This window comes from Crocodylus porosus, unplaced genomic scaffold (assembly GCF_001723895.1).
Source record: "Crocodylus porosus isolate Cpor-Errol unplaced genomic scaffold, CroPor_comp1, whole genome shotgun sequence".
Classification (NCBI taxonomy): Eukaryota; Metazoa; Chordata; order Crocodylia; family Crocodylidae; genus Crocodylus; species Crocodylus porosus.
The window spans coordinates 72,170-81,555 of record NW_017728941.1 but is presented as its reverse complement, the minus strand read 5'-3'; the positions used below and the strand labels follow the sequence as shown (position 1 = coordinate 81,555).

At 63.5% G+C, this 9,386-nt stretch overlaps 2 protein-coding genes across 2 annotated transcripts in view; both read left to right on the top strand.

The window, feature by feature from the left end:
- BABAM1 (BRISC and BRCA1 A complex member 1) overlaps positions 1–4,747 on the top strand; it is a 4,965-nt gene extending 218 nt beyond the window's left edge. Inside the window, exons 2-10 of the mRNA XM_019548069.1 lie at positions 86–443; positions 597–655; positions 1,135–1,255; positions 1,519–1,597; positions 2,244–2,268; positions 2,806–2,935; positions 3,545–3,631; positions 4,116–4,320; positions 4,354–4,747. Of these exons, the coding sequence (XP_019403614.1) occupies positions 168–443; positions 597–655; positions 1,135–1,255; positions 1,519–1,597; positions 2,244–2,268; positions 2,806–2,935; positions 3,545–3,631; positions 4,116–4,316 (978 nt within the window). The 5' untranslated portion in view covers positions 86–167 and the 3' untranslated portion in view covers positions 4,317–4,320; positions 4,354–4,747. The remainder of the gene's footprint in view (positions 1–85; positions 444–596; positions 656–1,134; positions 1,256–1,518; positions 1,598–2,243; positions 2,269–2,805; positions 2,936–3,544; positions 3,632–4,115; positions 4,321–4,353) is intronic.
- A 1,454-nt stretch (positions 4,748–6,201) lies between these two features.
- ANKLE1 (ankyrin repeat and LEM domain containing 1) overlaps positions 6,202–9,386 on the top strand; it is a 7,442-nt gene continuing 4,257 nt past the window's right edge. The window contains exons 1-4 of the mRNA XM_019548057.1: positions 6,202–6,479; positions 7,047–7,152; positions 7,470–7,566; positions 7,806–8,697. Coding sequence (XP_019403602.1) covers positions 6,202–6,479; positions 7,047–7,152; positions 7,470–7,566; positions 7,806–8,697 — 1,373 coding nt within the window. The remainder of the gene's footprint in view (positions 6,480–7,046; positions 7,153–7,469; positions 7,567–7,805; positions 8,698–9,386) is intronic.

The window sequence follows — 9,386 nt, the reverse complement described above, 5'->3', positions numbered from 1 at the left end:
GGGGCACGCCCTGGGGTGTTGGGGGGGCTCGGGGTGCTGGTCAGCGCGGGCGTCAGGACACCTCCCTTCTGCTTGCCCTGGGCAGCGCCAGCCCCGGACACCCCGGCCGGGCGCAGGGAGCCGCTCGCGGCCTCAGGCTGGAGTCGCCGGTGGAGCGCGGGTCCCTGATGGACACCTCGGAGCCAGGCAGCGCGGCCGAGGAGGAGGAGGAGAAGGCGTCGGAGCAGCGGCCCCGCACCCGCTCCAACCCCGAGGGGGCCGAGGACCGGGCCCTGAGCGCGCAGGCCAGCGTGGGCAGCCGCGGCGAGGGCGAGGGCGAGGCGGCCAGTGCCGATGACAGCCCGCAGGGCACCGCCGCACCCAGCGCCAAGGCCTGGCAGGTCCCGGCGCCCCCCGTCGAGTTCCAGGTCAAGACGCCCAGAGTCAACTGCCCTGAGAAGGTGGTGAGTGCAGGGCCCCGTCTGCCCTCGCGGCCCGGCCCCGGGTCCTGCAGCGGAGGGGGCCCGATCGGACCCTTTGGGGCAGCTGGCACGATACCGAAAGGGGGTGGCGCTGGGTGTGGCAACAGGCTGACCCTGCTACTCTCTCTGCTGCAGATCATCTGCTTGGACCTGTCCGAGGAAATGTCGCTGCCGAAGCTGGAGTCCTTTAATGGGTGAGCAGCGCCACGCCCGGGGAAGGCCCGCAGCACGGGCCGTGGGCTGCGCACCGGGGGGAGAACGCCAGGACCTGGATCCTAGGCCCGGCTGTACCAGGCACTCGCTGTATGATCATGGGCAGGTTTCTTCTCGGCTCTGTGCCTCAGTTTCCCCAGCTGTAAAATGGGGATGAAGCTGTTTGGGGTCTACCCACAGCAAGGCCTCTTGGGCCTGGTGCAGGAGAAGCCCGTGAGAGTAGGCAGGTCTGACTGCATTGGGCTCCAGGTGCCAGGCCAGCATCTCACAGCCTAGTCTGACACCTTGGTGCAGGCAGGAAAAGGACCCAGAGAGGGGTTAGGCCTGGACTGGCCCCAGGGATCAGGATCTGGCCCTTCAGCATGCCCTGAAGGATGCAATTGGTGGTGGAGGATTACGGGGAAAGGGAGGGAGGGAGGGAGGTCCCAGCAAACGTCTGCACCTCGCGTGCCCTCGGCAGGTCAAAAACGAACGCCCTGAACATCTCGCAGAAGATGATCGAGATGTTCGTCAGGACAAAGCACAAGATCGACAAGTGCCATGAGTTCGCGCTGGTGGTGGTGAACAACGATGCCACGTGGGTGAGTGAGGCCATCCCAGCACCAGCCACGTGCCGGGCCCCGATCCCCACTGACCGGCCCTCCTTGTAAAGAGGACACGAACCCTGAGTTCTGCTGGCTCCCCCCGAGCCCCTTCCAGCCTCAGTCCTCTGCGCTGGGTGCGGCGTCTCCCAGAGCAGCCTCGGGGCCCCGTGTGGCATGGTGCTGCGCTGCCTCACCCTGCTCAGGTGTGATCCGGAGGGGGCATCCGTCACCCTCCCTTAACTTGCCCCATCTTGCCCCAGCTCTCCGGCTTCACCTCCGACCCCAGGGAAGTCTGCAGCTGTTTGTATGACCTGGAGACCGTCGGCTGCACATCCTTCAGTATCCTTTGGCGAGGGGGGGCAGGCCCGGGGCTGTTAGGTGGGAGGTGAGGGGGACCCTGGGCCACAAAGCGGTTGAAACCCCTTCCTGGGATTGAAGCCGTGGGTAGAACCAGGCAAGTCCATCAGTGTCCTGGGGCGTCCTTGCCATCCGCTCTTCTGCCAGGAGATGGCAGCAGCAGAAGCGTGTCGCCATGCTCTCCCAGAGCAAGGACTGCAGGTGTCCCCTGGGGCGTGAGCCAGGATGGAGGTGCAGTGCTAGGAACACCGGGGATGTGCCCCTGGGCTGGTCACAGCTCTCCCTGGTGCAGCTTCCCCATCTGTGTGACAGAGGTCATAGCCCCAGGGTGGGAGGAAGGATGCACGCACTAAACCCTGTGAGAGTCTTGGGCCCTGTAGGGTGCCAGCACGGAGAGACTGACTGGGTGGCGAGAGCTGCCAGCTCCTCTGTCAGTGCTAGTCCCTGATCAGCCCCTTCTCTGGGCCCTGCACACTTCTGCAGATCGTGCCCATCCAGGCAGCCCCACATTGGGCCTGGCCCCTAGCACCGGGGTCAAGGATGTGCCCAAGAGCATCCACCCAAAGCAGGGTGTCTGTGTGGGATGGGATGCTTGCCTGGGCTGACCAGTCCTTATCTTGGACTCCAGATCTAGAAGGCCTCTTCAACCTCATGTAAGTTGGCTGCTCTCAGGGAAGCAGGTGTTGCAGTGCAGTGTTGCTTGTATAGTTCCCCTGGGTGGCGGTGGTGGAACCAGTATCCAGGGCACTTCATGGCAACTTCTAGCATGGAGGGGAGAGCATCAAAGCGTGCTAGGGATATCCACGGTATCATGCAAAAAGGAACTCAACAATCTGCTCCTGTGAGCAAGCAGCAGCTTCAGAATCCCTGAGTGCCACTGCAGCAAGTGTAGGGCCAGGCAGCTCTATGTCTGCTTCCTCCCAGGGTCAGGCTCCCTGCTCCCGTGTGACATACAGCCAATATCCTGGTCCTCCCATCTGCTGTTGAGGAGCACCACGGGCTGCATTGTTTAGCTCAGACTCCTTCACTCTGTTGTCTGGCTTGAGTGGGGTCTGGGACTGCCTTTGCGGGCACCCAGCGAGCACCTGCGGCAGGGCAGGAGCTCCGCATCCATGCACACGCTTACTCAGCCTGTGACTTCACGAGGCAGGGGCGCTGTGACCCCCAGCTTGTGTCTTATCACGGCGCAGACAGCAGAAGATCGAGCTGCCGGTGACGGAGAACGTGCAGACCATCCCACCCCCCTACGTGGTGAGGACCATCCTGGTGTACAGCCGGCCGGCCTGCCAGCCTCAGTTCTCCATGACGGAGCAGATGAAGGCGAGTGCTCCCTGGCTTCCCTGCTCCTGCCTCCATGCTGTACCCTGCAGGGTCCCCCCAGGACAGAGCAGTTGTCCTGTCTGCCAGGGCTGCTGGTCATCCGCCCCTCCTAACGAGTCAGCGATGTCCACTGCTGCTCCCCAGCTCTGCCAGCCTGGCTTGGACGGTCCCCTGAGGAGGGTGACTTTTCCGCGAGCTGGGGCTAGACAGCACTGGCTGAGTAACGGGCAGTAGATCCCTTTGCCCAAACATGGCCCAACGAACAGCAGCTGCAGCTGCACAAGAGCCAGATTGAATCCAGCTTAGGTTTACTTTGCTTCCTACTGGGCATGTGTCTGTGGCACAAAATCTGCCCCCACAACTGCAGCCGGGGGGGACCCAATTGCTTCCCCATCCCTCAGTACAGGGCAAAGTGCCCCTGGGAGGAGGGGGCTGAGGCCCATCATGGTGGATTGTGGCTGTGCACCTGCTTTTGCGGTGACGGTGCTGTGTCTCCAGGCTGGGAGGCTGTCTGTCGTAGCCATGTCCCCTTGGGTCCTGGGCTCTGCCCCTGGATCTCTGCAGCGAGGCCCTGCAGTGAGGTGGGACATTTCCTTTCTCTCTGGGCAGAAAATGCTTCAGTGCCCATATTTCTTCTTTGACGTGGTGTACATCCACAACGGGGCCGAGGACAAGGAGGACGAGACGAGCTGGAAGGTGAGTGGGGCCCGTGGTGTGCGTGCAGCCAGGATGTAGGTGCCTCCCTGCGTGTCAGACCCGGTCACTGTGTCTGAAAATGGCTCTGCTTGCAAGGCATGAACAAGGGTCAGACCTGACTCGTGCTCTTGGGCATTGCACGGTTTCGTGTCTCAGCTCTAGCCCCTTTGTGCAGCGATCCCTGGAGCCAGTAAGTGCCAAAGCTTTTACCTCTGAAATGGTCCCATGGGCTGGATGTTGCCCTGCTAAGTTGCCAGTCCAAGTCCAGCTTCAGCCAGCACCATTCTTAATGAACAAGTGTGAGCATCACAGGTAGCAACAGCTAACGATCCTCTGCACATGGAACAGCGAGGGCATCCAAGGAGTTTGCACACAACCTCGCTACATCTCGGGGGCCTGTTTCACCCCAGTCCCTTCACCCCAGTCCTTTGTCTGCAGCCCAGCGTGTCCCTGACTGATGTTGGGCTGCTGCTTCCCTCCCTAGGAGATGTACGCCTTCTTCAGCAACCTGGACACCAAAGGCACCAACTACAAGTACGAGGTGTCCCTGACGGGGCCTGCCGTGGAGCTGCATAACTGCATGGCCAAGCTCTTGGCGCATCCCCTGCAGCGGCCGTTCCAGACCCACGCCTCGTACAGCCTGCTGGAGGAAGAGGAGCCCGCCGAGATCGAAGCCACTGTGTAACTGGGTCGTGCAGCGCCCGCCAGGCTGGCTCTCATGGTGTCATGGGGCTGCGTGGGGGCGTCGGCAATGAAATGCAGACGGCCTCTCACTTAATTCACTCCCTGCAGGACGGCAGGCAGGTCTGTAGGAAGCCGGTCGCGCCTCAAATGCTCCTCACGGAGATGCCGTCTGAATAGCCTTTAACTTCTGTCTTTTCCAGTTAAAAGGTCAGATCTTTGCCTTGCTGGAGAAGGGTGCTGGAGGGGCTGGTCCTCCATTCTAGCCCAGCGTAGGCAGCGTTTTTCTGAGTGAACTCAACTTTAAAAAGTAAAAAGTACATCTGTGTGCTCCTTGAGCTTTAGCTTGCTGGCTAGAACAGCCGTGAGCTGTAAAAGGCCGCCGCAGTGAAACGGAGGTGAGGACCCGACTTTCCGCCCGCACACCGGAGTCTGTGAATAAAAACACGTTTAAAGGCATCGTTGCGTGCGCGGCTTTTGTGCTCCTGCGTGTCACGAACCCTGTGCAGGCCGGGCGGGGACGTGTGTCCCCAGGTGTCCGTGCATTGGCATCGGCCCCTCCGTGTTGCTTGCAGGTTGCAGCCACGACTGAGGTTTTTGCATCGCGTTGAATGGACGTGAAAACCTGGTGCCGCGTCGCCTGCGGGAGGAGCAGACGGGCCGGCGCCCTGGGGCTGGCAGGCCGGGTGCTGCCCGGCGGCGTCGGGACTCGAACCAGCGGCCCCTTGAGCGCAGAGGCGGGAGCTGGCTCGCTCCTTCCGGCCCAGCCGCTCTGCGGCGGACTGTCCCCTAGCCGCGCTTCCTATTGGCTGCGGCAGCGGCCAATGAGGAGCGGCGGGGCGCGCGGGCGCAGTGGGAGGCGGGACGTTCGAAGCGCGGCCGTGATGACGGAGCTGGCGGCGCAGCTTTGCGGGGCGCTGCGCGGCGAGGAGGCGGCGTGAGCGGGGGCGCCGCATGCGCTGCCCGGGGCGGGGGGGCGTCGCGTGGGACGTCTGAATGGCGCGAAGGGGGTTGCGCTGCACGCGCTGCACACGCTGCATGGGGGGAGGCACGGCACGGCACGGCATGGGAGGGTTGCATTGTAGGCGGGTGTTGCCCCGCACAAGCACAGTGCGGTCCGGGGCTGGGGAGCGGTCTCGTTGCACTCGGCGGGTGGGGGAATGCAGGGCTACCTGCACTGGGGCCAGGGGCGGGGCCACAGCCTGGGAGCTGCCTGGGCTTGCCAGGAGCAGCTGGTGCCGGGCCTTAAATATGAAAGTATTATTATCCAAATGATCACATTTCCTGACAAGCTACCGTGCACTGCAAAGATACGCAGATGGGCAGGCAAGTAGACCCCGTGTTTACACTGCATGGCGCTCTGCCGTTGGCAGCGAGTGAGAACTGAGTCACCACAGTTGAAGCCCGTCTTTATTTCGAGGCGAGCCATCGTGCAAAGCTGACGGTGAATCCAAAAGCCCGCTCAGGCCCGAGAATGACTCAGGTTTTGTGGATTGCATGAGCTGCCTCAAAAATGATTGGACTTTCTGGACATTTTAACTATTGCAACAGTTGAAATGATTGTACAAATACGATAATTTTCATATGCCCGGCAACACTGCCTGGGGGTGACCCGGGGCATAGGGAGGTGTGGCCCTGGCCCCCACACAGCCCAGACCCCCCCACACACACACACGCTTCAGACGCCTGCCTAGAGAACCCGCTGTCCCTGCAAAGGTGCTGCCGGGTGGGGTCAGGGTGGTCCTGGCTGCCTGCACTGCCCTCAAACTGCTGGGGGCCTTGCTGTGCCCCTGGATGCCAGCCCAGATGCGGGCACAGTGTGTGGGTCCCTGCCCGGGGCTGGCCTGCAGGCTGAGGGGCTCAGGGGAGGTACCAGGACCTCAGCAGGAATGACCCGGGGTCCTTGGAGGTGCCCGTGCCCCTGCTCCTGGCCGTCAGCACACTGCCCTTTCCCTGGGCGGGGCCATCGGCAGCTCTCCCCCGAGCGGCGAGTGACCCCGTGCTCCCGCTGCAGGGCGGTGGAGGCCCTGCTGAAGCAGGGCGCGGACCCCAACCTCGTGCTGCCCGAGGGCGTCGCTGCCGTGCACCTGGCCGCGGGCAAGGAGCGGGAGAGCGGCGTGCGCTGCCTGCAGCTCGTCCTGCAGTACGGTGGGGACCCTAACGCCAGGTGAGGCGGGGGCAGCACCGTGCCCTCTCTGCGACGTGGCTGCGGTGGCCGCTGGGTTTAGGGTGGTGGCGACCTGGAAGTGTGAGGCTCTGGGTGAAACGGGGGGGAGTCCTGCCCCCTCGCATTACTGTCTTGACCTGGCCGTCCTTTGCTCCCTAGAAATAGTTGCCTTTTTTGCCCAGGCAGCTTCCCAGCGTCTGTCTTTGCTGTGCACCCCTGGGTCCGAATCCACGTGTGGGTGTGTAGGCATTCATCTCATGCGAGACCAGCCCGCAGAGCTGTGTCCCCCCCGGGTCAGAGAGCTTTGCAGCGCGGGTGCGGTGGCAGCATTAATAGCTGCTCCCCTGCTGCCCCGGTTCTGGATCCATGGGGCGCCCTGGCAGGCCGGATGCCGGGGCCCTGCGTGCTAGATTGAGCTGGCACACGGGGCTCAACCCCATGGGCTGACTTAGCTCAGGATCTGGCCCACGGACCAGCCCCGCACCACGCATCTGAAAGGGTGGGCGCCACCGGTCTGTGGCACATTAGACGGCACCCGAAGCCTGAGCCAGGTGCCGCATGTTCCAGGTCTGCCGAGGAGCTCACGCCCTTGCACGTAGCGGCCTCCTGGGGATGTTACAAGTGCTTGAAGCTGCTGCTGAGGAAAGGAGGGGACCCCGACCTCGAAGACCAGGTGAGCGCCAGGCACCCACAACCCCAGGAACTGCCCCAGGATGCCCTGTCACGGCACGCTAGTCCAGACTAGGTCCCTCTGAAAGCCAGGCTGGGGCCCCAGACGGGCAGGCCTAGATGGTGGGGCCCTGGGTAAAGGGATAGGAGAGGTCCCAGCTGGCTTGGAAAATCTGTCACCTGCATAAAAGGGGAGTCTCCTTCGAGACTTAGGCTGGGCTGGAGCAGCTGCGAGCAGGCCCCTGGTTCCCAGCACATCCCAGAGGTGCAGGGCAGGCGCGGGGCTCGGAGTCTCTTACAGTCGGTGCCTTCTGTTGCCAGGATGGAAGCCGAGCCATCGACTTGGCCATGGAGCAGGGCAACACCATGTGTGTGCAAATCCTGCAGGACTTCCAGCGTGCCCGGGCCTGGCCTGAGTGTGAGTATCAGCTAGGCCGCTGAGGCGGCGCGGGGCTTGCGGGTAGCCAGAGGTTTGCTGCTCCCGCCAGCGTGGCTGGCTGCCACGGGAAGCACGTGCTAAATGCCATTTAAGGGGAATCTCCCTCTGTGGTAGAGCCGGCTGGGCATTCCTGGAAGACGCCAGCCGCGCATCGCGTGTCACCGCTTGCTGCCCAAGCGTCATAAATGTCACTTAGCAAGTGCCTTTCTGCCTTGCAGTCAGCCCCGATGGGCCGGGCAGAGCCGGGAGCCCCCCCCAGCCCCTGACCGCCGACAGCACGGACTGCAGCGTCTTCTCCTGGCTCTCGGAAGCCGGCTCGGCCCCGCCAAGCAGCACGCGGAAGTGGCTGCCAAATGGGAGCCCCAGAGAGATGGGGCTGGATGTTGCCTTTCCAGATACCACAGGGAGCCAAGCGGAGCCTCCACCCACGTGGTTCTGCTTCTCCACCCGCCGGGACCCGGGCGCCCGCGGCCAGCCGGCCTGGCCCCAGCCGCTGCTGTGCAGCACGCTGCTCTCCACCAGCAACGGGCCTCGGGGAGGGGCTTGGAGTCTCCCTGCAGCCCCCGAGGAAGAGCCGGCAGAGGCTGAGGACAGCTTGGCACAGCTTGGCACCCTCCAGCCCTGGCACTGCCCACACAGCACGCAGCGGCTGGGACCCCGAGCAGCGCTGCGTGCGGGGGAAGCCCTGTCGGATGAGACTGTGGCTGTCCACTCACCGTGGCAGCCTGGCAGCACGCGCCAAACGCCAGGCAGCTCCAGTCCCTGCGAGTCCCACGGGCCACTTCCCTCCTGCAGCAGTCGGGATACAAGAGAACCCTGCCCTGTGCCCCACAGCCTGGCTCAGCCGGATGGCTTTCTCGATCCGGCCACCAGGGACTGGGAGGGACTGGATGCCACGTCCCCCGACCACGCATACCTCTTCTGCTGGGCGCACTCCACCGCCCTCCACAACCTGGACAAAACGGTGATGGTCCCTGCATCGCTGGAGAAAGCACCCGAGATTTCATCCGGGCCCTTGGAGAGCAGCAACAGCCAGTACAGCAGCTGCGACAGCAAGTGCTACGTCAGCACTGTGGAAGCATCTGACCCCGTGGAGGCCGGGAGAGACGGGTCTGCCAGCAAGGATGCATGGGGTACTGGCAGGAGCATCTGGCAGTGCCCAGGCAAGCAGCTGGTGCTTGGCCCCCAGGGACAGAGCTTAAAAACGCCAGCTTTGGGGAGGGCTTTTGTGCAGGACATGCCCCCCTCCCGGTTGCAGCTGGCAGAGGTGGCAGGAGAGAGCAGAGGGGATGTCTGCCAAGGTGCCCATTTCTTTGGAGAAAGTGGTGGATTGAGGCCTGCTGGAAAGCCAGCCTTGGTGCTCCATGCAGGCAGCACTGAGAACAGTCCGTGTCCCCGCCGTGCGGGGTCACAAAGTCCCACCCAGACACCACAGCACGCAGAGCCTGTGGAGCATGGGCCTCGCCAGGGGAGCAATGGAGCCACGAGCCTCTCGTTGCCTCGAGCACCGTGTCGCTTGGCCCCGGCTGATCTGGGCACTGAGGACTCTGGTCCAGGGAGAGCTGCCCCGTCTGGGGACTGCAGGCTGGGTATGGCAGAATTGGCCATGCTGGGTCAGCCGGAGGGGAGGCAGCTACGCACACAGCACAGCCCCGCTGCACGGGCAAGCCCCAGGTGTGGCCAGGGGAGAAGGGAAGGCCAGAGCCAGGCATGGGGTCTATCTGCAAGGGGCTCTGACCTGGGCACGGCGGACACGGTGCCCCTGAGCAGAGCCACGGGCGGCACGGCGGACACGGTGC